Source organism: Astyanax mexicanus, chromosome 19, assembly GCF_023375975.1.
Source record: "Astyanax mexicanus isolate ESR-SI-001 chromosome 19, AstMex3_surface, whole genome shotgun sequence".
Lineage (NCBI taxonomy): Eukaryota > Metazoa > Chordata > Actinopteri > Characiformes > Acestrorhamphidae > Astyanax > Astyanax mexicanus.
In genome coordinates, this window is record NC_064426.1 from 38,031,382 (window position 1) to 38,058,644 (window position 27,263).

At 36.8% G+C, this 27,263-nt stretch overlaps 2 protein-coding genes across 3 annotated transcripts; both read left to right on the forward strand.

Annotated features, from left to right (window-relative positions):
• Positions 1 to 1,726: 1,726 nt before the first annotated feature.
• On the forward strand, positions 1,727 to 10,970 carry ddx5 (DEAD (Asp-Glu-Ala-Asp) box helicase 5). 2 transcript variants are annotated; one of them, XM_007239580.4, is made up of 13 exons: positions 1,727 to 1,882; positions 4,120 to 4,294; positions 4,422 to 4,518; positions 4,612 to 4,745; positions 4,853 to 4,918; positions 5,026 to 5,167; positions 5,266 to 5,426; positions 6,005 to 6,177; positions 6,291 to 6,401; positions 6,510 to 6,571; positions 7,019 to 7,078; positions 8,725 to 8,946; positions 10,192 to 10,970. In XM_007239580.4, the coding sequence occupies exons 1-13, from the start codon at positions 1,842 to 1,844 to the stop codon at positions 10,608 to 10,610; spliced, it is 1,863 nt and encodes a 620-aa protein (XP_007239642.1). In that variant the 5' UTR covers positions 1,727 to 1,841; the 3' UTR covers positions 10,611 to 10,970. The 2 variants fall into 2 exon arrangements, with proteins under 2 accessions (XP_007239642.1, XP_007239643.1); XM_007239581.4 differs by having other exon boundaries at positions 8,725 to 8,959; positions 10,192 to 10,414.
• Positions 10,971 to 15,135: 4,165 nt separating this feature from the next.
• Positions 15,136 to 26,411, forward strand: pglyrp6 (peptidoglycan recognition protein 6). The gene is made up of 5 exons (XM_022665079.2): positions 15,136 to 15,777; positions 18,927 to 19,781; positions 21,595 to 21,805; positions 23,760 to 24,054; positions 24,988 to 26,411. The coding sequence occupies exons 1-5, from the start codon at positions 15,717 to 15,719 to the stop codon at positions 24,994 to 24,996; spliced, it is 1,431 nt and encodes a 476-aa protein (XP_022520800.2). The 5' UTR covers positions 15,136 to 15,716; the 3' UTR covers positions 24,997 to 26,411.
• The last annotated feature ends 852 nt before the right edge of the window (positions 26,412 to 27,263 follow it).

Below are 27,263 nucleotides of genomic sequence, written 5' to 3' on the forward strand. Positions count from 1 at the left end.
TGCCCTATACAGACTACTTTTGTTTTTGCTTTTATTTCAGTAATTCAGCTGAAAATGTGAAACTCATATATTATATAGATGTATTACACACAGAGTGATCTATTTTAAGCGTTTATTTATTTTATTATTGATGATTATGGCTTACAGCCAATGCAAACCCCCAAAATCAGTGTCTCAGAAAATTATTAAATGATTATTAACTAAGACCAGTTGGTACTTTTGGCAGTGTGGGCAGTGTGCCAAGTGCTGCTGGAAAATGAAATCTTTTGTAATATGTGGTGTAGCAATGCCTATTAAAAATGTGTTACACAAAAGATTCTGTTTAAAATTAAATTTCATCTGGATAATACTAATCATATAAAGTGTCTAGATAGATAGACAGACAGACAGACACTCTTTTTTACAATATGTACTTTTTTCAAGTTACAATATACATTTACAATGTTTTTTTTAACAATACTAAATTATACTACTCCCAGTTTTAAGTTCATTTGTTTCCTTTACCTTGAAGAAACTTTTGTTTCTATTTAAATGGACCTGACAAGCATAAATGGCAAAATAAAAAGAAAATATAGGTGTTCGTTCTAAAACTTTTGACTGATAGTGTATTACACAGTGTTTTTACTGTACCCTCAAGTCTTTTAAATGTGTATAATTGCATTTGTATGCTGTTATACTACCATTTTATATGAAATATAAATGGGTCTTAAAAAAGATTATTTGTTTGGTTGTGCAAAGGTTGGCTTCGGGTGGCATTCTATAAAATGACGCATTTTTGAATTGTGCAAATTTTTTATGTAAAATCTGTGGAATTCCTCTTCAGTACAGACAGTAAATAAGATAAAAAATGTATAGAATAGTACAATAATTGATAAAACTGTCTTAAAATAACCTTATAATGTGCTTTAATCTGAGCTGGCTGGTCTCTGCAGCTTTGTGGTGTGTTTTGTAATTTTAATGAATGCACTCAGGCCTGCTGTCTTTCACCCAGCTCACACAATACAGACAGCACTTATCTCTCTTACAATAATAAAGGATGGCTCCATTGTTTAGAGAGAGGTCTGAGGGTGTGAATTGCCTCCTGTTAGCAGGAAGGACAGGTGCTGGCTCGTTCTGAGGGGAAAAGCTGAGGTTTTATATCATTAATAGGTCACTCAGGAAAATAGTGTAAGAGGTAGATAATGTCTGATCATCACCGGACACAGTGTGAAGTGGCATTTACCACAAAATCAAGTTTTACACAATGTAAAATACTCCAAATACTGTATTTTAGGTCAGAGCTAATGTACAATTCCAATCAAAAGTGTAGACACACCTTAATTTTTTTTTTCTGCATTATAGATTATTACAAAAGTCATCAAAGTGTATCCTCAACTGCAGTTACCATTAAAGACCATTAAAACTTGCTAAAACTATGCTGAAACTGGCACTCATCAGGAACGTCCCTGTCCTACCTTTTTATTCGTGCTTGTCAAAAAATCTGAATTGAGCAATGTGGTTTGTAATGTGAACATAGCCAAAGTGGCTCAGATCTGATTTCAAAAAGTTGGATTTGGCATGTTCACACAGCCATTAAAAAATCAGATTTAAGCCACTTTAGCCTGGTAATGTGAATGTAAACTAGGTATCTGGGTTGCAGTAATCCGGTATCACCGCTGGGGGCGGACTCTTCCAGCACGTAGAGAGCGAGAAGCGACGTCACCCGCTGGTATAAAAGCGGGCTGAGCGAAGCGCTTAACCGGCATTCAGAGCAGCAGCACCACTGCCGGAGGAGAACAGCGGCCCACCGAGCTTTACTTTTAATTTTTTTGCGTTTTAATTTATTAAATTTAGTAACAGCCATGCCTAGCTATTCGGACAGAGACCGCAGCCGCGACAGAGGGTGAGTTTTGTTCGTTTTAACCTGTTTTAACTCGGTTTTACCGTCAAAAACAGACAATCTAGGATTTGGGTGAGGGCTTTTTTCTGGTTAGCTTCGGTGGCTAACCGGCTTTTTCCGGCCTGGTGGGTGAAATTTAGGATTACCCTAATTTTTTTTTACTGTTTAAAACGTAATGTTTAATCTTGTAACATATTAAAACACTTGTTCAAATACGAATTCGAGTTAATATGATCAGTATTAAGTATTAACGTGAGATATTTGAGCTTTTTAGTGAGTTAATTAATGTAACTAACGTTAGTGGTAAGCTAACGTTAGTTTAGCTATAACCTACCTAAACAGCTAAAATATTGAAATCTAATAATAAACGACCCTCAGTTTAATCCGGAGAATGTAAGTTTTGTCCGTTTTAACCTGTTTTATCCCTTTTTACTGTTAAAATATGAGAATCTGTTGTATTTTCCGGTTAGCTTTAACTGGCTAACCGGCGTTTTCTGGCCTAGTGGATGAAACTTAAGCGTTAGCTTCATTTTTAACGGTTTAAAAACTAATTTTCGATCTTTCAACATATAAAAAAAGCGTTGTTAATATTAGTTCAAGTTAATATGGTCAGTTTTAAGTAACATTTTAGCCGTTTTATTGAGTTTTTAGTGGTAAGCGTGTTTAGCCCTAAGCTGGCTTTAGCTAAACTCGTTTAATGGCTAAAAATATTAAGTTTTAATAAATGACCCTCAGTATTTTCGCTGTATTTCGGTCAGTAGAGGTGTTCACTCCTTAATTTTGCGTCGATGTTCTTTTTCTCCGTGTTTTATTCTCCGTTTAAACGCATTTTTAGGCGAGGCCTGCTCCGGTTCTCTGCCATGTGGTGGTTTAGCTAAGAAACAGATACCGGTACAAAATGCCGGCCGGCTGGCTTTCCCCCTTTGTTTCCCTGCTGGTCCAAATTAAAATGGCAGCGGCTTAAAATGTGACGCAGACATCCTAAAGTAACCCACATCATTTATATAAACCTAATTTTTCTCAATATATTACATTCCAGCACAGGATTTATCCACGTTTTCATACGGTCTTTTGGGTAGCTTAGTTGGTTTGTAGTGAGTCAGTTTTAAAATAAAGCTGTATATTGGACAGGGACATAAAATAAACAATACTAAATTAAATAAAAATGGTATACTGTGATTTTATTGAAACTAAAGTTTTAAAGGCCCATTTTAATACAACATATAAACATTTAAAGTCTTCAACATCACACTTCCTGCATGATTTTTTTTTCACGGTTTGGCCGCTTGAATATGATCTTTGGTTAGAGTTTAGTTGGTATTTATTTTGTAAAATAAAGGTAGGTTATATTGGACAGGGACAAATGAGTAAGCTATTGTAATATGCCTTTTTAATAGAAATTTGCTCAAAATATTTTATTTTTCACTACATACGACAGTTATGGCTTTTTAAAAATGGTGGTCTTAAAATACCAATTACAACTGTGTGCAGATTAGAGGTGGGTAAAATGGCCCTAAAATAAAATGACAATATTTTTACGACATTTTGGCAATATCTATTCTTGGAGATATTAAAACATTGAATTAAAGATGCCACTACTGCAGCAAAATGAATATTGCAATTTATTTGGCATTATTGCATACATTTTTCTAAGAATTAAAACCCTAGTATTGAAGTAAAATGAATGATACTGGACAACTTTTATATAATTTGTTTCTAATGGATATTTACTGTCAATTTATCAATGTTAATTTTTTTTATAAACCACAAAGTTGTCCTGATGGCCTTAAAATGAGATTTATGATGATTGCAAACTTGCTATTGTACACATCCCCAGTACAGAGATGTACTGAGACTAAACATGCTGAAAGAAATTACAAGATTCAGTGGCTGCCAGGCGTACAACAATCTACTTTAATGTTGGTTATCCAATAGTTTATCATGTTTTCATGGCAATAATCGTTGGTTCCACAGCAGTGATCAAAACACCTCTGCTGTGTTCATTTTTTTTTTTTTTTTTACTGGTTGGACACAAGCTTTATCTACTGTGAACTATCTGGTGACAGATGGGGTAGTTGGGCTTGGTCTTGTACAGTCTCAAACTGTATAGCCCTTAGCCTTTTGCCCCTGCTGAGTTTTCTATAATCTGCCTTTTAAATCTCACCCACAGTTGTATTGAAGCCACAATAGCAGCACTTCTCACTGGCTGTCAATAAGACATGCTCTGTTTATTCCCACAGTTATGGTAGTGGACCACCACGTTTTGGGGGTAGTCGAGGTGGACCCCCACCTGGGGGCAAGAAGTTCGGCAATCCGGGTGAACGACTGCGAAAGAAACACTGGAACCTTGACGAGCTGCCTAAATTCGAGAAGAACTTTTACCAAGAGCATCCTGATGTTGGCAGAAGGACTCCAGTACGTAAAGACATTTTCCAGTGTCTTTACTAATATCTTGTATATTACAGCTTTTCTTTACATAGATGACCATAATGATGCTTTCAAGATTTCAACTTATATTTATTTATTTTCTTTATTCCTGCAGCAAGAAGTTGAGCAGTACAGGCGAAGCAAAGAAATTACAGTAAAGGGGAGAGAGTGTCCAAAACCTGTTATGAGGTTCCATGAATCCAACTTTCCATGTGAGTTTAATGCACTAGGCATATTTAACAGACTTTAACATTCAGCTGTGTGAAAAAGTGGCTGATGTCAGAATTATTGCTTGTGTTTTGCAGCATACGTAATGGATGTGATCAGCAAACAGAACTGGACTGATCCGACTCCTATTCAAGCTCAAGGGTGGCCGCTGGCTTTAAGTGGCCAGGATATGGTCGGCATTGCCCAGACAGGATCTGGCAAAACCCTCTCAGTAAGGATCTTAAATTCCCTTATTTTATTGTTAACACAAATCCTTTATTTTAGTTTCATTGTAAAATATATTGATTTTAATACAAGTTTTTATTCTTTTTTTTTCAGTATTTGCTTCCTGCTATTGTGCACATAAACCACCAGCCTTTTTTGGAGCGTGGAGATGGGCCAATTGTAAGTGATTACTTTATTTATTTTTAGTGTTTTAAACATTTTTTGGAATCCTTTGGTTTTCTTAGCCTGATAATGCCCTTAACCATGAGCTATGTTATGTTCCTCAGTGTTTGGTGCTGGCCCCCACTCGTGAGCTGGCCCAACAGGTCCAGCAGGTGGCAGCAGAGTACGGCAGAGCCTCTCGCCTGAAGTCCACCTGTATCTACGGAGGAGCTCCTAAAGGACCACAGATCCGAGACCTAGAGAGAGGTATGAATGCAATTTCCAGACTTTTATTAACATTCTTCTGTACTACTGTTAAATCTTACAGTAAAAGCTAAAATGGTCTACAACTTTGTGCCCCACAGGGGTGGAGATCTGCATTGCCACTCCAGGCAGACTTATTGATTTCCTGGAAGCTGGAAAGACTAATCTGAGGAGGTGCACATACCTGGTCCTGGATGAGGCTGATAGAATGCTGGATATGGGTTTTGAACCCCAGATCCGTAAAATTGTCGACCAGATCAGGGTATGTATAAGTTACTAATACAAATTTTGGTCTAGATGTATGCTTGGGCTGGGCAAAAATGGGGGTTTTCACACAGACCTATTCGGCCTGGTTTGTCTGAAGTGTGAAACGATTATCTAGATGGTTCAGATTTTGATAAACATAATCCTACATGCACACTTTATTTATTATTTAGAAGATTACATATTTACAGTGTAATGCAGGATTTTCTATAGCGCCTTTGATTGAGGCAATTTAAAGGGCTTTACAGAGATTCAAAACAAAATGTGGAATGGGCTTTATAAGACATTATAATTAAAATATGGACACTAAGTAAATATGAAATAATAAATACAGAACATCTTGCAGCTTCTTGGAGTTTATTCTAGCTAGCTGACTCCAGTATATAATGGCTGAATGCTGCCTTACAATGAACTCTACTGATCTGAGTATTCTAACGGGCCTGTTTCTACAGCTTTTTTTATTATTTATGCTAGTCTGCAGATGTTTAGTGCTTTTTAGATGAAGAGCATTAGTTTAAACTTTATTCTTCAGCTGATCAGGAGCATTAGTTTATTTTTTCTTTTCTTTGTGTGTAGCCTGACAGGCAGACTCTGATGTGGAGTGCTACTTGGCCCAAAGAGGTGCGTCAGCTGGCTGAAGACTTCTTGAAGGAGTACGTCCAGATCAACGTGGGTGCCCTGCAGCTCAGTGCCAACCACAACATCCTGCAGATCGTGGATGTTTGCAATGATGGCGAGAAGGAAGACAAGTGAGTGGTCCATTATGGTCTTAAACATTTTATCGGCATAAATAGTGTAAACCTAAGATTGATAAATTGCCCTCCTTTGGACCGAAGCCTAATGAGCCACTCTTCCTTTCCAGACTGCTGCGTTTGCTGGAGGAAATCATGAGTGAGAAAGAGAACAAGACCATCATCTTTGTGGAGACCAAGAGGAGGTGTGATGACCTTACCAGAAGGATGCGCAGGGATGGGTAGGTTTCACTTGAACAGTATTGTTTGTCCAATCACATTTCATAATCATTTTTGGAGGTGGATGCTTTGTGGTGGACCCGTGTTCATGTGTAATTTATGTGCTGCAGGTGGCCTGCGATGGGTATTCATGGAGATAAAAGCCAGCAGGAGAGAGACTGGGTACTTAATGGTATGTATCTACTGCTTTCATACGAAACCCAGAATACTGACGTATGATGTCTTATTGGGTTAATTATTTAATGGAGTTGATGAGCTGTCACAATTAAATTATTGATTTGTTGAACATGATTTATATTACTGTGGAGAATTTTACTTTACCATTTCAGGTTATTTTTACAATAGTGTTCACATTTTTGCATTTGCATACAATGTCCTATGGCGCAACCCCTTTTGTGGGGCTATATTGCCCTAGAAATTAGATCATGACAGCCTAGGTCTAGGCTAATGAATCATGAATCTGATTATTTACTTGCTAATTCATTTTGATATTAAATTCAGTAACTTTTGGCCAATATCAGCCTGCTAATACTATCAGTCTAATCATCTTGTAAAATCATCTTAAAGTTTGGTATAATGGTGTAACTAACCCTTTTCCACCCATGTTTATCCTCACCAGAGTTCAAATTTGGTAAAGCTCCAATTCTCATTGCTACAGATGTGGCCTCCAGAGGTTTAGGTAAGTTTTTGTTTATTTTCCTTAAGTGAATCCAATACAAGTAGTGTGTAAACATATTCATGCATTATTTTAATATAAAGAAAGTGTGTAAGCTGCTTTCTATAACTGCTGTCCCTCTGAGTTTCCCCTCACCCGAAGGTGCAGTCTTGGAGGCAGGGCATTGGCATGACGCGTCCAGGTTCTCCGGAGGGGTCTGGATCTCCATTGCTGGAGTTCTGCTATTCCGCCAGCCCATGAAATCGCGTACAGAGGTGCTGGGAGGTTTCTGCGTGCTGCTGGTGCGGTGCGGTGCGCTGAGCCGACCACTGAGGAGCGCGGCATTGTGGGATGGCCTTGTGTCTCCTGTTTGCTGTGCTGCTGCTGCGCGTGCAGAAGCCTTTAAAGTGACTGTGTACGAGAGTCCTTCCCACCCAAAGCCTTAAGCCCTGCTGATGGGGTGTCACTAAAATTACATTAAGGTGTTGAGGACCATTGGATTATTTTTGGGCCTCACAGTATTTGGCGTTAACATCAGTTGCTAATTATCTCGAGCACACCTCTGTACTGAACGCGATTCCCAGGCTGGTTGAGTTCCCTCCTTTTCTGGCTTCAGTCATGTCGAGTCCTGCCAAAAAAAGACTTTATCTAATGACCACTGGTTGGTTGATTGGTTGGGAATACTTTGCCTTGGCATATTGGGGGTATGGAATTGGGGCTGCCCTCTTTTGAGGATGATCTACAAGAGTTTAGGGCTGGACAATATGGGTAAAATTTCACTATTTTAAGAAATACTTCAAGAATTTAAACTCTTGATTTTAGAGCCTGTAAATTGAAAAAAAGAGAATTTGGAGTTGATCTCCTTATGAAAGATTATACCTACAGCAAATAAACAAAGGGTTTTAAAAAAAGGTCCAAAAAACACTTGGATAAATTAAATCTTTTTGGCCCATAGGCAGGCCAAGGACCCTTAAGAGGTTAAGACTCTAAAAAATTAACCTAATTTTTTTTTTACTTATTGCTCTAGACATCTCTTTATCTGAATAGTATATATTTGACTAGTAAACTTTTGATCAAAAGATGGTCAATGTTCCAGAAATAGCCAAAAATAGGGTTTCCTTTCATTATTAGTTAATACTACCCAGCCTGAAGGCTCTTGACTCTTAATTTAAAGCTTAGTATAGCAGGACAGAACAGCCTGATTAAGTTTTTAGCTGGCTGCTGTCATAACATAACATGCTTTTCACAGGCCACTTGTTCTATATATCTATTTATTTTATGTCTTGATATTAAATGGTGGTCCAGCCCTACCAGAACCCTGACAAGATGCAACACTTGGACCTGGTCAGGTTTTCTCAAGTCCTGTAAAGTCTGTAGACATGGTACCTGCTCCAGTACAGAACAAGGCAAACGTGTACTCTATTAATGGGAAGCACCTGGTTCACTTAAACCTGTGGGGAGATAAGATCAGAGCTATGGACATTATCTAGTCGTTGGAAATGCTAAACTCCTCCTTGTCTCAGACAACCTGCTACAATCTGTACAGTCTGGTAAGTGTGTAAACACTCCCTTTAATCTCACTGCCGTTCCTAACGAGTCTACCTCTGCCGTGGCACTGTGCACCTTCCTGCACCCTCTCTCTGCCACGCTGCACTTTACCACTTCCACAGATGTCGAAGACGTCAAATTCGTCATTAACTTCGACTACCCCAACAACTCCGAGGACTACATCCACCGCATCGGCCGCACGGCCCGCAGCCAGAAAACCGGCACGGCCTACACGTTCTTCACCCCCAACAACATGAAGCAGGCCCACGACCTCGTCTCTGTCCTCCGAGAGGCCAACCAGGCCATTAACCCCAAACTCATCCAGATGGCAGAAGACAGAGGAGGTAAATCCAATTGGTGAGATACAGGAACTGTGGTTTATCTGCAGTCGCTTTTGTTTTTTTATTTTTCCCCTTTTTTGGATTTTTATTGAAGCTTTTTCTTCAGTTTCTGAGGGTTTCCTCACACAACAGGGCCTTTTTTCTTTTTCTCTTTCTCTTCTAGTGTTTAAAACCAATCCTTTTAGGGCTGTACGATTATATAAAGGAAAATGCAATGTGCAGTATCCCATTTAGTCTTTGCAAATACTGGTCTTGAAGACATTACTGTATGAATTTATTTATTTGAACAAGTTTTATTTAATATAGCAGATGAAGAAACATTATAAGCAGTAGTCTCATTTATAATAAACTTACTACAAACGATACTAAAGAGCTAAATTATAATTGACTAGCATTACAGTTCTTTTAACTAATGTCTATCTTTATTTGCAACATTTACTTGAGCATTTCTATTGTTAATGTTTTAACTAGTGTAATGTAGTAATTAGTTGAGTCATTACTTAGAAAGTCATAAAGACAAGTGTTAACAAAATCTAAACTTGTAGTGACTTGCTGTAGCAAAACCTCCAGCAAGTCATTTATATTTTTAATCAGTCATCACTAAAGTTAAAGCAAACTGAAAGTGAAGAGATGTGTAACTGATGGTCCAGCTAGTAGCCTTTCTACCAAAACTCCATCTACACTTTAATCCTTTACTTATTTGCCGTAAATTAAACTGAAGTATTCCAAGTTTGAAGTGCGCACTTTCCTCACACTATATATCTTAATTCAGTCTACAACAAGACGACATGTTGGGAAGCATTAGGATAAATGTTACTGTGAAAGTTTTAAACAAGCAATACATGTGTAAAATAAAGCTTTTAAATAGGAATCTAATATCTGGCCTTGCATAAAACCTTAGGAGGCATTTGGCTTCTACACTCTCCTTGTTGAGACTGCTTATTAAAAAAGCAGTTTTATGGCTCATTCCTATTGGCTGCACAAATTTTTCCCATGCAAAGAAATGGAAATGGTTGGAGGTTCATGGTAGATATCTACTGTATCTCCAGCCTAGTTATGCAATTATAATTAAGCAGTCTACAGTATTAGGAGCGCTCTGTTGCAACCTTGTTACAGCATTGTTGCTCTATTGATGTGCATAAAGATAAAAAATTTAGATTCTCATTGTACAGCCCTATTACAAGGTTTTTCTACCAATTCATTTTACAACTATTTAGATTATTAACACTTTCTCCTTTCCTCCTGTAGGGCGTTCAAGGGGAGGTCGAGGTGGCGGGTATAGAGATGACCGCAGAGATCGCTACTCTGGAGGCAGACGGGACTACAACGGTTATAACCAGGACAACCGTGGCAGTGATCGCGGTTACGACAGTGGACCAAAAAAGCCCCTGGGCAACAAAACCCAAAATGGGGGCTCGTACGGGGCCAGCAACTTCAACGGCAGCAGCAATAACGGCTTTAATGGGGGTTACAGCAATGGACAGAACGGCTTTGGTGGTAACCAGCCTGGTGGCTTTGGAAACCAGGGTTTCCCAAACCAGCAGTTTGGTGCCAACCAGGGCGGAGTTCCCAACGGAGCGAGCCACAACCAGTTCCCCTTCAACCCTCAGCAGCCGCCCCCTCAGCCCATGGTGCCCTTCTCCATGCCCCGCCCCCCGTTCCCCTAGGTTAATTCGCTTGCATAGCTGAGAACGCACAGTGTAATTTATTGCATTTGTCCTGTATAACTACTGTTCACGTTTTATGGCAGTGTTAATAATGTTTTTTTCTCCACAGGCATGACTTCAAAAGGAGTTATGCCTCCTACTTGAGTCCCAAAGTCTGCAGTGCAGCAGTAGTGATGGTGCACTTTTTCCTTTTCATTCTTTTCTTTTGGTTTTGTATAGTTATCACATTCCTCAGTAACATATATAAATTTTTTATTTTGTTCTTTTTGTACCAGTTATATCTATTAAGGACCTAGACCTGTAAAGTTCTTACTATAGAACGTTGCATGGCCCTTAAATAAACGAAGAAAAAAAACAGCATTCCTGTGTTCTCAATTACTTCCTTTTTTTTTTATATTTCCTTTTTTACATTGCACTTACTAGTCTGATTTAAAGTTCAGTGTCTGTTTAAGTTAATTGAGGATTGACTTGGTTTCAGTGTACAATCTGCCATTAATTAATTATTGCAGTTATTACTATTAAACAAAATTAAGTCTTTTTCCCCTTATCACCCATATTGCAATGTTGGGACATTTCAATATGGGTTAATGTGAAATACATGTTCATTATACACAATGATCTATTTTATTGTTGGTTTAGACAATAAACCCAAAAGTCGGTGTCTAGAAATTTGAATATATATATTCAAAAACATTGGTGCTTTTGGCGGTGTGCCCAATCCTGCTGGAAAATGAAATACTCATCTCCATAAAAGTTGTTGGAGGGAAGCATGAAGTGCTGTAAAATTTTGCAGGAAAAAAAAATTGCACTGACTTTCCACTTAATAATAAAACACAGTGGATCAACACCAGCAGATGACATGTCTCTCCAAACCATCACTGATCATCAGTAAATTTTACATTTCATTTGTAAATCAAGGGAGCAGAGTCTGGAGGAAGAGTGGAGAGACACACAGTCCAAACTGCTTGAGGTCTAGTGTGAAGTTTCCACCAATCAGTGATGGTTTGGAGAGACATGTCTGTCATCTGCTGGTGTTGATCCACTGTGTTTTATTATTAAGTGGAAAGTCAGTGCAATTTTTTTTTTCCTGCAAAATCTTACAGCACTTCATGCTTCCTTCTGCTACTGACAACTTTTTGGAGATTTCTTTTTCCAGCAGGATTTTGGACACTTCCCCAAAGTACCAATTGGTATATATTTTCTGATATACTTATTTTGAGTTTTCATTGAGTGTAAACCATTATCAACAAAACGCTTAAATTTGAACTTTTCAATTAAATATTAATTGTCTTAAGATGCGCTAGTGTAAATAGGCATGCAGAGCTAATAAGGATTCAGTTCTAGCTTCTGTTAATTGCTTTTATAGGAGTGTAGTGTTGAGAGACAAGCCAATATGAACACCATTAATTGCACAGGTGTATTAGTGGGAATAAGGTGGGATAACTATAAAAGTTGTAGCGTTTGATTTTCACTCCTTCACTATTTAAGGTGTAACAGAAGCAAATAAGCTGCAGAAGACTAATTCTAACAGCTGCTTGGAATAGAGGGGGGAGAATTACCTTACTGTTTAAGGTTTAATGAAAATGTCAAGCTTCAGTTTTGTGAATAGTCAGCATTTGAAGTGGAACTACTGCTGGGCGATTTTCACGATTAATTCGAATTACAGTTTTAATGTGATTTTAAAATGAAGTAATCGCCATAGAGAGATGCCCCATCCCATATCTTTTTAATCTAAAATATCCGAAAACGCTACTGATTTCTGAAGCGGTTATCCATCTTATCCAGCACTGATTCAGCACTTCCGACACAAACCCTTGGTGGGATAAAGCATATATTTATGTAGAAATTAATCCTACCGCTTCTAAAAACTGCAGCGTCATTGCTCTCCGGTGAGGATCCGTGATTAATTGCGAAAAACAATAAGTAGGGGGTTAAAAAAAACGATTATAATCAAGTATAAAGGTTTTTTTTTTTTTTGGGCCATAATCGGCCAGCACTAGGTAGAACTGAAGCATGCTGCAGCAGGTGTTTTCAGTCCATTTACAAATAAAACAGTATGAAGTTTGTGATGTCAAAGGTTACCTTCCTAAAGGGGTGAAGTTATCCCAAAATGAGGGAATTCATGGGCATGTTTTAATAGCTTAACATTTTATAGAAATGGCTACATTTTTAAACATGTTTAAAACATAATATATATATAAGTAAAGTAAAGATTAACATTCCTTCCTGTTCATGCAGTTTGCCAACAGCTGCTGGAGCCCTGAGAGAGCACAACTGGCCTTGGTCTCTCTCTGGTTGGGAAGATGGTGGGTGCTCTTTCCCCACATCACTCCAAAGGGTGATGTCCGCAGCACGAGGCATCTGTGAGCTGATGTATTGATTAACACTAACAGGTCAGTTTTAGAGCAGAAGTGCTATTTTTAGGCCATATTAACTGCACATCCCTTATTACTCAGTTTAATACAGAGGGTACTGTGGTAATGGGAAGTCAGCTAGAAGACCTTGTTCTCTTTTCTCAGGCTCCTCTGGCAGGATGTGCGTTTAGTGCTGTGATTAGTGCTGGAGGTGCGATTGCACAATAGAGAAATATTTAAGTAAACTCCGTCAGCGACGGAATTCCTTCTGACTTACAAAATGTTACCCGTGCATCAGTAACACTGAGCACATGCAGTTTCAACACAAACTCAGGCCCTGTTATATTACATACATGGACAGGCTGCCACCTCAGCTTGCAAAATTCCTGGACTATTAATCACTGACTCGTGTGTTTTCAAAATACAGTACCAGTCAAAAGTTTGGACACACCATACATTCTGGTTTTTTTTTTTGTTGTTGTTTAATTATTTTTTTAAATATCCTGCATTATACAATAATACAAAGTCATCCAAAATATGAAGAAAATTTAGTATTTTTAAGCCAAATATGTTTTATTTTTCAATCAATCAATCAATCAACCTTTATTTTCACTCAGGAGTACACTGAGGGTGACCCTCATTTACAAATTTACAGAGCATTTACAGTATAAAAGGGATTATTATATAATATTATATAAAAAATTTTCAAATCAACGTTTAATATAGATGAATAAAATATAAAAAGAATAGAAAATAGACCATAAAAACAAATTCACATAAAAAGTAAAGAATTTATAAAATATAAAATAAAGAAAGAGATAATAAAAGGAAAAATAAAGTAAAATTATAAGAATGCTAAGGAAAGATTAAATTAATAATAATGAACTAAGAGCATAAGAATCAAGATCTAAAACATAAAACAAAAAAGTAACAAAAAATACATTAGAAATAATAAGACAAAGATTAACTAAATTAACAAAATAAACAAATTTAAAGCAATTACAGGCTTTCTGATTGTGCCTAGAAACTAAACGTTTAAAATGGTTTAGTGATCCCAGCGAGCTGAGCTTCAACGTTTCCTGATTTTAGATTATTGGCTGGATTTTCTCAGTCATCTTTATGAAGTAGAGTCACCTGGAATTCAGGCTTTCAGTTAACAGCTGTGCTGAACTCGTCAAGAGTTAATTACTTAAATCTCTTGTCTCTTAATAAAGTGTTTGAGAGCATCAGTTGTAAAGTAGTGAAGAGGTAGAGTTACAGGTATACAGTGAATAGTGAATATTTGAGTAATGTCCTAATCCAGATTATGAGAAGCAAAAACTACTCAAATAGGAGACGATGTGCTCGCGTGGTGGTTTATTGGTGCACATTTTGGTGCCTTTAGATTTATTTCTGTGTGAAACCAAACCAAACAGAGGGAGAAACTTTCTTAAATTCATTATTTTTTCTTGATATTCTTTAAATATCCACTATAAAAACATAGCATCTTAAGAAAAACTTCAGAAAAGTGAGATTAATCACAGTTAATCACAGACTATTGTTGTGATTAATCAGATTACATTTTTTTAATCGATTGACACCACTAATATACAGCTCTGGAAAACATTGAGACCGCTTCAGTTTATGAACAAGTTTTTCTGAATTTGCTATGTATAGATATATGTTTGAGTAAAATGAACATTTGTTTTATTTTATAAACTACAAACAATTCTCCCAAATTCCAAATAAAAATATTGTCATTTAGAGCATTTATTTGCAGAAAATGAGAAATGGCTGAAATAAAAAAAAAGATGTAGAGCTTTCAGACCTCAAATAATGCAAAGAAAACAAGTTCATATTCATAAAGTTTTAAGTGTTCAGAAATCAATATTTGGTGGAATAACCCTGTTTTTTTTCACAGATTTCATGCATCATGACATATTCTTCTCCACCAGTCTTACACACTGCTTTTTGATAACTTTATGCTTTCACTCCTGGTGCAAAAATTCAAGTAGTTCAGTTTGGTGGTTTGATGGTTTGTGATCATCCATCTTCCTCTTGATTATATTCCAGAGGTTTTCAATTTGGTAAAATCAAAGAAACTCATAATGTTTAAGTGGTCTCTATGTGCTTTTTTATGCTGATGTGATATATTTTTTTCACATTCAGGAAACGTTCAGGAAAAGAAGTGGGTACTGTATTTGGAACATCCCAGATTGCATGCGGTCAGACAGTGGTTATACGTCATGTGACTGAGGGTGAAGCATTGTGTTTTCCTGAATGGACGTAGCACGCTTGTGTACAATCCACTCTGCACCCAAACATGGTGCAATGCCAGGGCTGTTGATTTGATGGTGCAATAGAATAAAGCAACACACAACAACAGTGATTGGTCACCGCAGTGTGAAATTTGAAATATGACTCACGGCTCTGAGGTGAAGCTGAGGTAAAGACTGTATATGGTCTCAAACATCACTTTTTAATCAATATCAGTATCAGAAGAGTGAATAAATAGGCTAAAATAAATGGAAAGTTGATATGGAGAGCCCTGATTGGGATCTGGCCTGTAGTTGAGGGCCTGTAGGAACACGCCCTCCTGGCACCTGCTGTTTTCCCATAGTAGATCTGACATGGTGGCGGTTTATCTGTGTGTTGTGTTACGTAAGAGGCAGCGTGTGGACGTGGGTATAAAAGCTACCGTATGTACAGCAGCAGTCAGTGAGCACTTCCTCGCTGTTCAGCCAGTCTGTGTTCAGAGACGTGGATTTTTCTCATGGATTTACGGTTAAGAGGGATCGTTTTTCTGCTGCTGGTGGTCGGGGGTCTTAATGAAGGTAAGCTCTGTTATTTGTGTTAGAATATGTATTATTTTAAACCAAAGAGCAGCTATTTTTATGTTAGTGTGTTTTGTGCTGATGGTACAGTGAGTGGATCAGATACAGCAGCAATGCTGCTGGAGTTTTTAAACATTGTCTTTAATCATGATTCACTGTCCTCCACTCTATTACACACTCCTACCTACATCTGAAACACCCTGTAGATAAAAATAGTCCTTCATGAGGTGTTTAAAAACTCCAGCAGCACTGCTGCTGTACCTGATCCACTCACTGTACCAGCACAACACCAAAAGTGTGAGAAAAAGTATCTCCATTTATTACTCTGTAAGCAGAAGTATACAGCAGATACTAGAGGTTAAAATACTTCTGTAGAAGTTAAAGAAGTATCAACTCAAGCTTTTTACTCTTTAAGTAAAAGTGTTTAAGAAAGTACTGCTTTCAAAACTACTTAAAGTATAAAAGTAAAAGTAATGTAAGGGGAAAAAATAAAGCCAGTAAGAACAAAATAAATAAAAAACATATTTTTCTAAAAGCCATAATGAACAATAATAATAAAAAAAATAATAAAAATGCTTCTCTGGTGAGCTTTTGTTTAAATCCCTCCCCAGTTTCTCTGTCGCGCTCGGCATGACTTTAGTTTCCGCCCATTCTCATTTTTCCGCCCGTTCTTGGGCTCCATATCTCCTTATTAGGGCGTTTTTTCCCGGATGTGTCCCAATTCACTAGCCTGGACTTCTTGGGTTTACCTGCTTTGAGATCATCTGTTCTGCAATTGGGTTCAACAACCCTCTGTGCTGGAGAGTTACTAGTCTGTATCCCATTTCACTTCATTTTCCAAAACAGATTTATTTTTGTGGACCGCCACGTAATGGCTTGGAAAATATTGAAAATATCTGGCCCACGGCCAAACTTAATTGCCGACCCCTGATCTACAGGAACTGTGTGAGAATATTGAAGCTGCATGGTGAGATGGATTATCACAGGACTCCATTAGGAACCTCTACAACTGTTGCTAAATGCTACACTTGAGTTACAGACTACTTCTTTATGCGTAGCACTTTTATCTTCCTTCTGAATAGCACTGCATTCTGACAGTTCCTTTTGTCTTTCACTTCTGCTAACTTTATAACAATGGAAATCAGTGTAAAATGATCTTATTCCAAGTTATTTTGGAGCATTTTTATTGGTCGATAAAGGTTTAACACCAGTCCATGTTAAAGCATGTTTTAAAGCTTTCATTTGATGTTTTTTATACTGTAGCTTTATGTAAGTGCAGTAAATGATTAAGACTAGACAGCAGCTGGGCTTTATTCCAGTAAAACACATTAAACTCGTTAACCTGATCAGACACTGACCCCGCCCATCTCTCAGAATCCTCACAGAGTCATCACTGAGAGTCTGCAGTTAGGGTGTCATCAGTGTCAGTCTAGTCTGCTTTGATCTTTCTGAAGCTACAGTATTTTCTCATGATATTTTTGTTATTCGGTGCCAAAAATATGTCTGATGTGTGTTTATCCAATCAAACAGCCTGACAGTTTTATAACAGTGCTCCACAGCAACCTGCTCCTCCAATCAGATATTAGAATATAGGCTGAATATTAGAATTATATATATATATATATATATTTTTTTTTTTGTATTTCTACTTGGGTCTCGACTGCCTCTATAATCTCTATAAATCATTCTGGCTCCACCCCTCACCCGTCAACTTATAGCAGTAGAGAACCACAGCTGGATTAGCCAGCAGACTTTGTCTGAGGGAGGGATCTGTACCTACTGTCTGTTCAGGTCAGCAGATGAGGGAGATGTAATCACTTTCAAATAATGAGTTAATGAGTTTTGTACCTCTATCACAGTTAAACATTAACTCTTTTGTTCATGTTTTGCCATTTAGCACAAGCTAACACTAACATGCAGTAAATGGGATGCTCAGCATAACCATATGGTGTGGCCAGCAACAGCTTATTTGCATAAAAGTGACAAAGCTCTTAAACGGCTCATACTGAAATGCACTGAAACTGGTAAAAATAGAGCTTTTTGTTTATAAAGATAAAAATATTAATATTAAATATTAATAATTATAGGTATTAACTAATTATAGTGATACTTTTTTTGAGAAATCCAGTTTTGTTTAGTTTTTTTTTTTTTACAGTTTGCCTACAAGTGATTTACAGCCTCAGTGATTATTCATCAGTGTGGGAGCAGCAGCAGCTGTTTAACGATCTTGATAACAGCTAAATTAACCCTATTTATATAATAGTTTTAGTGCGTTACCTTTCACCTATTTAAAGTAGATAAGAAAATACAAAGAAACACAAAGAGAAAGTGTTTTAGAAACGGCTACCCGAGGTTACAATCACAACATGACATTTAGGACTTCCTATTTTAAAAACATGTTCAGATTTGTATATATAATATATCTGTTCAGATTTGTATATATAATATATCTAACCAGTAGATGTGTTGTTATCGGTACAATTCACAATAATTGTACATTGATTAACAGTATTTACAGCAATTGACACTAGTTAGGACATTATTAATAACTAAAGTTTTTTTAGTTATTAATGTTTAATTCATCATTATTTACAACATTCTTAAGCATTAAAATTTAGTAACGTTTAGTAAAGATGTCTTATATAGTGTCAATTAATAATTAGTTAAGGCATTATGTTGTGACACTTATTGTATAGGGTAAAAATAACTACTTCAAAATGATTTTGCTACAAATTTACCCTGACAAGAGGTAGAGTTGGTATACAGTGAATATTTATATTTGAGTAATGTTTTAATCCATATTATGAGAAGCAAGAACTACTCAACTAAGTAAAAAAAATACTTTAAGAAATGCAGGTTGCAAGAACTTTGAAAGTATCCTCAAGTGCATTCGCAAAAAAAGACCATCAGAAACGTTATATGATGGAACTGGCACTCATCAGGACCTCCCCAAGTTCATCAGAATAAGTTACCAGCCTCAGAAACCACTTAAAGTTAACAGCTTCCCAGATAAGAGCACCTAAAAACTTCTTCACAGAGTATTTTGGTTTGTTTAACACTTATAAGTTTCTACATGATTCTGTATGTGTTCTTTCATAGTCTAGATGACAGTATTTCAGTATCTCATTCTGTTTTTTCCCTGGTTTTAGACGTCCACACTAAGCACATGGATACTGTCATCAAAATTTTGGCGACCATTGAAGCTGACAACCCTGGTCTGGAGCCTTTAGATTTGGTGATTGGTCTCCGTAAAGCTGCTGGAATTGAGACACCCTTTATTCAGAATTACTTTGGACCGCTGAGTGATGACAGTCGCTCAACCACGCTGGTCCTGAAGCCAGAGATCAGTAGACTGATCACCAGCGGGATTAAGCACGAGGTGACGGGACTGGGATTAGAGGAAGGGGTGGTCCTGACTGGTGATGGTTTCACTGTGGCTCTGACTCCTCTGCTTCTTGGGCTGGAAGCTGGTTTGAGGTCAACGTCGCCAAGACGTGTACGTGGCCTGTATCCTCTAACCCTAACCAATACCTTGGTTCGTTCGTTCCTCCACCATTCCCAAAGCGACCCTTCCACCTCCTCCAGAGTGGGAACTGCCGGCTGTTGGAACAGCGTAAAGGACCCTCAGGAGTTCACGCTTTCTGGCGTGGCCTCCTTGGCGACTGACGCCCTCATAAATGGAGGAATGGACGGAGCGATTCTGGGGAAGCGCCTGGCGGAAACAGCCAACAGTCGTCCGGTAAAGCTGAGCAGCTTCCTGAAACGCTACTACAACCATCAGCTAACCGAAACAGGCCTGGACTCCGCCCCTAAACTGATCAGTCAACGCCGCAGAACCAACTTCCAGAAGCTGGTCAACCTCCCTTTACTGAGGAAGCAAGTAGCCAGGAGTCTGTCCACGGTTCAAAAACTCGACAAAACCATCAGACAGCTAAAAATGGAGAAGAAGAACATGGAGGAGATTGTGAATCAGGGACTCGACGAGTTCATCCACACCTATATCGGTAAGTTAACATGTGAACAGTGTTGGGCACGTTACTTTGAAAAAGTAATTAGTTTCAGTTACTAGTTACTTTGTCTATTTGAGTAATGTTCTAATTCATATTATGAGAAGCAAAAATACTCAACTAAGAAATACTTTAAGAAATGCAGGTTGCAAAAACTTTGAAAGTATCCTCAAGTGCAGTCGCAAAAAAGACCATCAAAATGTTATATGATGAAACTGGCACTCATCAGGACCGCCCCAAGTTCATCAGGATAAGTTACCAGCCTCAGAAACCGCTTACAGTTAACAGCTCCCCAGATAAAAGAACCTAAATGCTTCTTCACCGAGTATTTTAGTTTGTTTAACACTTTTAAGTTACTACATGATTCCTTATGTATTCTTTAATAGTCTGAATGACAGTATCTCAGTATCTCATTCTGTTTTTTCCCTGGTTTTAGACGCCAGGCGCTTCCCCAGAATCGCTCCAGGGAAAAGTAACTGAGTTACTAACTGAGTTACTCCACTATAAAAGTAACTAGTTAACAGTAAAAGTAACTATTGCATTACTTTTGTGTCACTCGCCCTCGTAACCCGGCCCCCACCTTCTCCGCCCCTCCCTTGTGACTCACAAACACACTTGCGCCTTTTTCTGTATGCGCAAAGGAAAAAAAAAAAAGTTCATTGAGCAGCTAAAGTAAAGCGCAGTAACGGGGTGTGGGAAATGGTAACGGCGTTATAGTTACAGTCAGAGTAATTAGTTAGATTACTCCTTACTAAAAAAAAGGAACGGTGTTCGTAACGCCGTTTATTTCAACACCGTTACTCCCATCACTGCATGTGAGCTTCATTTTCAATGCATGGCTATAACACAAAGCACTCAGTCAGTTTTTTGGCAGACGCAAAATGCTAAAGCTAAAGTTAAGCTAGTTAATCTATTTTAGCTAACATTACTATCCTAGTCCTGTACAGCTCATATATTTAAGCTGGGAAACAGACAGTTTGTGAAGAGGTTGGCAGTAGGGCTGCAACGAATAGTCGATATAATTGTCGATGTCGATTATGTAGATTTGTCGACTACAAATTTCATTGTCGACTAATCGTTAATTTGTAACAGTACTGCATTACACAAAGTGCTGGGGACAGAAGCGCAATTACAATTACACACTTACACTTAACTTAGTATGTGTGTCCAGAAGTTCCCAAACACAACAGATTACATATTTATTCACTAAATATCACTAATTGTCATGTTTAAACAACATCTCGACATTTGAATACCTTTTAAATCTCATGTTCAGCTGTTTCTTTTGTTTTAGAGATGGAAGACATGGCAGAAATAATCGTTGACTAATCGACTAATCGAAAAAAAAAAAATCGTCAAATTAGTCAACTACCAAAATAATGGTACCACTTTGAAATAAGACTACCTTTATAAAGGGTTTATAAATGGTTTACAATTAGTTTATTAATGGTTAGTAATTAGGTTGTAAATGCCTTAAAAATCATTAATAATCAGTTATAACACATACGTAGAAAGGGCCACAATGACCTGTTGTTTGTTAAATAGTGAACCCACAGCCATTTACATTGTTGCCCTTTCTACGTATGTGTTATAACTGATTATTAATTATTTTTAAGGCATTTACAACCTAATTAGTAACCATTAATAAACTAATTGTAAACCCTTTATAAACCCTTTATAAAGGTAGTCGTATTATAAAGTGGTACCAAAATAATAATTTATTGAATTTTTACATGTACAGCAGAAAAAAGCATAGATATCAGCATGACTGTAAGTTAGAGGTGAATGAACAGTTTTCCTCTTTCTTTAGATTGTCCACCTATCGTTTCACGGTGCATGTGGGAAGCGAGGCCTTATAAAGGAACCCCCACCATGCTGAAGCTGCCACTGTCCTACTTGTACATCCACCACACCTATGAGCCGTCCAAACCCTGCCTGACCTTCGCCGACTGCTCCCGCGACATGAGGTCCATGCAGCGCTACCACCAGGACTCCAATGGTTGGGATGATATTGGATACAGGTGAGAGAAAACAAACACATTAACAACACTGTTAAACACCTGGAACACCTTTACTATAATACTGAATTTAAATACTTAACACTAGTGCAATTATTAAGCATGAAAAGCAGTGAAGGCAGACAGTTCACAGACTGGGGACAGCAATGCTACTAGCATCAAAGATTGATTTGTTTGTTGCATTGTATATAGCGCATTTAATCTGGTTAGTTTTGGTTTCACACTGCATTTTAGTGGGCACTAGGGGTGTGCCATATCGTATAGTACGTGACAATATTGCCAACATTTTCGATATTATATCCTAAAATACCGTGCCATATCACCCACCCCTAATTATCACATCAGGGTACTACGTTTTTCTGTTTTTAGCAAAAGAAAAATTCACGCTGTTCTCATTTCCCATTATATATCTACTAGAGACAGATTATATATGTCCAGTATCATTTATTTTACTTTAATCCTGGATATATAGAGATATATATTTGGAGTGCATTATTATTAGTATCATGACATTCTGGATCATTGGCTTCTGTTAAAATCTGATGCAAATTCTTGTATTTTAAAAAAAAATTTAGGGGTGTGCCATATCATAAAGTGTATTCTTGAAATTATTAGTATTTCTTTTAATTCAGTGTTTTGTTATATCGCCAAGAGTATCGTTATCGTGAAAATACCATAAAGTATTGTGATATTATTTTAGAGACATATCGCCCACCCCTAGTGGGCACAGTAAAGAACTATCTATGTCTCTATATACTTTACACTGACTGCTTTGCAGAAGGACATCGTGCACTGGGAGTCTTCCTGTTGTAAATTCAGAAAGTTTCATCCTTTTCTAGGTGTTGTGCCAAATTCTGCCTCCCTGCCAGAATAAAACTCTCTCTAAGTGAACTCACGTCCGACAGGGAAATGAGTGTAAAACAGATTTCCCTACGGTTCCTTTTATTTCTGTTCATAATTAGGTAATAATCTACAGTTACAGTAGATACAGAATCACCAGAGTAATCTGCTGTGTGGTGTGTCTGCACATGAAGGGAAATCAGATTTCAGCACAACACCAGTCCTTTTTCTTCTTCTATTGTTTAAGAGTCTGAACCAAACAAAAAGGTTTTCACACTGCAATCAAACTAATCCTGGTTTAATTGATTAGGGTAATTTAGGGTGTTTTTACGACAGCAATTGTGGTCTGGTTAAATCTGACTCTTAAGCCCTATCCAGACAGGATTAGTTTCTCAGGGGGTTGTGGCGTAATATTTTCTTTCATGGGGGTCCTCTGTGATTTTATTCCGGTCTGGAACGACCATGTATGTGTTTTCCTCAGTTTTTCATAATTTTCATAATTTATGAAACATAATATACTATAATTTGTAGTTAAAACACACATATTACACTGTCTTAACACATGGATGACATGTAATACATTCTTTTTAGTATACTAAGAATTATAATGTACTATGGATCATAATTTTTTTGAGTAATATTGTATAAATTGTATAAGTAATTGTAATTAGGTAATATTGTGTGCAGAAATTAAGTAAAGTTTACTAAAAGAAAGGATTAATTCAGTAAAAATAAATGAAGTAAAGTTTACTAAAAGAAAGGATTGATTTAGTAAAAATAAATGAAGTAAAGTTTACTAAAAGAAAGGATTGATTCAGTAAAAATAAATTAATTAAAATTTACTAAAAGAAAGGATTGATTCAGTAAAAATAAATGAAGTAAATTTTACTAAAAGAAAGGATTGATTCAGTAAAAATAAATAAAAAAATTAAATTTATCTGTAATTAAATTTACGTAAGAAAAGCAAATGCAGAAAGTCGCTATACTTTTTTTAAAGTAAATTTTACTTTTTTTTTTTTAGTGTAGATGCCTTATCGACAAGAGTGGAGCTTTAAAACCTAAAATGATTTAATCAACATATTTAACAGTCACTCCTTCTTATCTCCTCACTCTTCAGTTTCGTGGCCGGCTCTGACGGGAACATCTATGAAGGGCGTGGCTGGAACTGGCAGGGTGCGCACACTAAAGGCTACAACTCTAAAGGTTACGGCGTGTCCTTCATAGGAGACTACACCTCCAGCCTCCCGTCAAAGAGCGCCATGGATCTCGTGAGGAACCAGCTGGCAAAGTGTGCCACGGGCGGCGGGAGACTGGTCTCTAACTACATCATACACGGGCACAGGCAGCTGGTCAGCACCTCCTGCCCCGGGAACGCCTTTTACACAGAAATCAGAGGCTGGCCGAACTTCAGGGTAAGAGAGATAACGTCAAATATGGGATGAGTTTGAGTGTTATACTGCTTCGCTATCAGCAGCCAGAGTCTGAGAGAGAGAGAGAGAGAGAGAGAGAGAGAGAGAGAGAGAGAGAGAAAGAGAGCACAATTGGCTGCCATGCTCTCTCTGGGTGGATACAGTAGGTGGCGCTCTCTCCTCTAATTGCTCCCAAAGTAATGCTGCCCAACACAGGCGTCTGTTAGCTGATGTATCAGAGCTGGGGATCCGTTTCTGAATCAGTTTCTCTGATTTTGCTATTTATAGGTTTATGTTTGAGTAAAATCAACATTGTTTTTTTATTCTATAAACTACAGACAACATTTCTCCCAAATTCCAAATACAAATATTGTCATTTAGAGCATTTATTTGCAGAAAATAAGAAACGACTGAAATAACTAAAAATGATGCAGAGCTTTCAGACCTCAAATAATGCAAAGAAAACAAATTCATATTTTTCAAATTTTAATAGTTTAGAAATCAATATTTGGTGGAATAACCCTGGTTTTTAATCACAGTTTTCATGCATCTTGGCATCATGTTCTCCTCCACCAGTCTTACACACTGCTTTTGGATAACTTTATGCTGCTTTACTCCTGGTGCAAAATTTCAAGCAGTTCAGTTTGGTTTGATGGTTTGTGATCATCCATCTTCCTCTTGATTATATTCCAGAGGTTTTCAATTTGGTAAAATCAAAGAAACTCATCAGTTTTAAGTGCGCTGGTCTTCACTTTCCTAGTGTTGGGGCATTACTAGTGCAAATTTAGGAGAAAATGGGATGAAATTAGCAATACATTATATAATTAAAAAAAAAAAGTAAAATACTGTTGTTACTTTTGATATTTTCTGGGGACAAATACAGATTAAATTAATTTTTTTTTAATTTAAAACTTTTTGCTTTTGTTTTTTTTACAGGAGGTTTAAAGACGAAGACTGCGGACTCTCCTCGAATGCTATGCTTTGCCTTCTACAATAAACCTTGCAAGTCTTGATTCATGCAAACATGATTTATTCTTGTTTATTAATCATTACTGGTTATTTAGATTGTTAGATGATTCAGATAATCAATATTATAATATAAGATTATTATTATTATCAACGCATAACACTAAACACTGACAAATAGGTCTAAAACAACTTTTTAACAGTATTTTCCCTGTACTTTTTTTTTCTCTGGAAGATTGTATTAAACTGACAAGAAAGCACTGTTTATTGACGTGTCATGTGACATCCCCAAAAAACTGTATAGGAGGAATAAATTAATTTTATTGTTTTAATTTTAACAGCTTTTTAATTCGAGGTATTCTGATTGAGCATTTTTACAAGTGATATTAATAAAACAAATGCCTTTAATCTCTTATAAATAAAACAGTATTGTTGGGTAATTTACCACAGCAAAAATGTTTGTGAACCAGACGGACAAGAAAAACCAGAAGTCAGGATATCCAATTTAGAATAAAATTTACTGAAGAAAATCATTGAAGTATTACAGACACGCCAGTAGATGAATCAGACAAAAAGTAAGAAAATAGACAAAAGTATTACAGGAAAAATGTTGTAGATGGTCAAAAGTAAAGTATTCCAATCTCGAGAGCTACAGGAAAAGTCTGACTTTTCTGTCTCTGCATTAACAGTTATACTTGAATAATAATTACATGTAAATCTACTTTACCAGGATACATGTTCTTATTGGTTCTATAAAAATCAATAATGACATAATTGTCTCTATGATTGGTTCTTCAAATGTATCAACATTACACTACTGAGTAAGCATGACAATGCATTACATATGTTGCATCAAAAAGGTGTACGTCACAAAGTCCGAACATCATGTTGTTTTCCATTCCCGTGGCGTTCGGTGTCTTCTGGCCTGTCTGCGACTTTGCGCCACGTAGAACAGCCGTGCGTAGGCTATCTAAGGAGAGGTTACTAGCACAATCACTCAGATAGCGGGTATCTCCCTCTGCAGTTGTCAACATCTTGTCCTTGCATCCTGTCGCAACATGAAACAACCTTATCTCTTCTAAATGTACATAATATTCTAACAACACAAAGATCCTAGTGGAATAACAGATTCTAAAAATAAAAACTGGTGTGTCTGAACAATTTATTGTTAATGATTACAGTCAAATGATTATATTTATTGAATGATCATAATTATCAAATAAAAGGATATTAAGTGTAGATTAAAGGATATACACGTCCAGAATCCATGGACGGGGGCTTCCCAGATCGCTCCCATCAGTATGAATGTGTGTCTATCCAAAGATGTCAAGTGTGGACAAGAAATCTTGGAATACTCGCTTGGAAATAAATAGGAAATAAAGAATTTAACCATATATTGAGTGTTGTGTGACATTACAAAAAATGTATAGGATGAGTACATTAATTTGAATGTATTAATTTTAACAGCTTTTATCAAGCAGTAAAAAAACAAATTGTACATTTTAAAAAATATTCTTTGATTAGATTTTTTTTTTTGTAATTTTACTCAAATTTCCTGTTGTTATAGGGTTATATCTTTGTCAAATACAATGTTTTTGTAACTAAAATAAAATTAATGTTGACAAACAGTAGGTGCACTAGAAAATGTCTGTAACTTAAAGAAAACTACTAGTTTTTTATAGACATTTTCTGGCACCCCTACTGCTAAAACAAAAAAAATCAGAGAGCTCTTAAAAATGATGAGTTTCTTTGATTTTACCAAATTGAAAACCTCTGGAATATAATCAAGAGGAAGATGGATGATCACAAACCATCAAACCAAACTGAACTGCTTGAATTTTTGCACCAGGAGTAAAGCAGCATAAAGTTATCCAAAAGCAGTGTGTAAGACTGGTGGAGGAGAACATGATTCCAAGATGCATGAAAACTGTGATTAAAAACCAGGGTTATTCCACCAAATATTGATTTCTGAACTCTTAAAACTTTATAAATGTGAACATGTTTTCTTTGCATTATTTGAGGTCTGAAAGATTTGCATTTTTTTTTTATTTCAGCCATTTCTCATTTTCTGCAAATAAATGCTCTAAATTACAATATTTTTATTTGGAATTTGGGAGAAATGTTGTCTGTAGTTTATAGAATAAAACAACAATGTTCATTTTACTCAAACATAAACCTATAAATAGCAAAATCAGAGAAACTGATTCAGAAACTGAATCTGTATATATAAAAAATCGGAAAAATCT

Coding starts and splice junctions, on each gene's coding strand:
- ddx5 (XM_007239580.4), top strand. CDS start 1,842: ATGCCTAGCTATTCGGACAGAGACCGCAGCCGCGACAGAGG. Junction 6,178..6,290: donor GATGGCGAGAAGGAAGACAA/GTGAGTGGTCCA, acceptor CTTCCTTTCCAG/ACTGCTGCGTTTGCTGGAGG. Junction 7,079..8,724: donor TGTGGCCTCCAGAGGTTTAG/GTAAGTTTTTGT, acceptor CCACTTCCACAG/ATGTCGAAGACGTCAAATTC.
- pglyrp6 (XM_022665079.2), top strand. CDS start 15,717: ATGGATTTACGGTTAAGAGGGATCGTTTTTCTGCTGCTGGTGGTCGGG. Junction 15,778..18,926: donor GGTCGGGGGTCTTAATGAAG/GTAAGCTCTGTT, acceptor CCCTGGTTTTAG/ACGTCCACACTAAGCACATG. Junction 21,806..23,759: donor TGGGATGATATTGGATACAG/GTGAGAGAAAAC, acceptor CTCACTCTTCAG/TTTCGTGGCCGGCTCTGACG.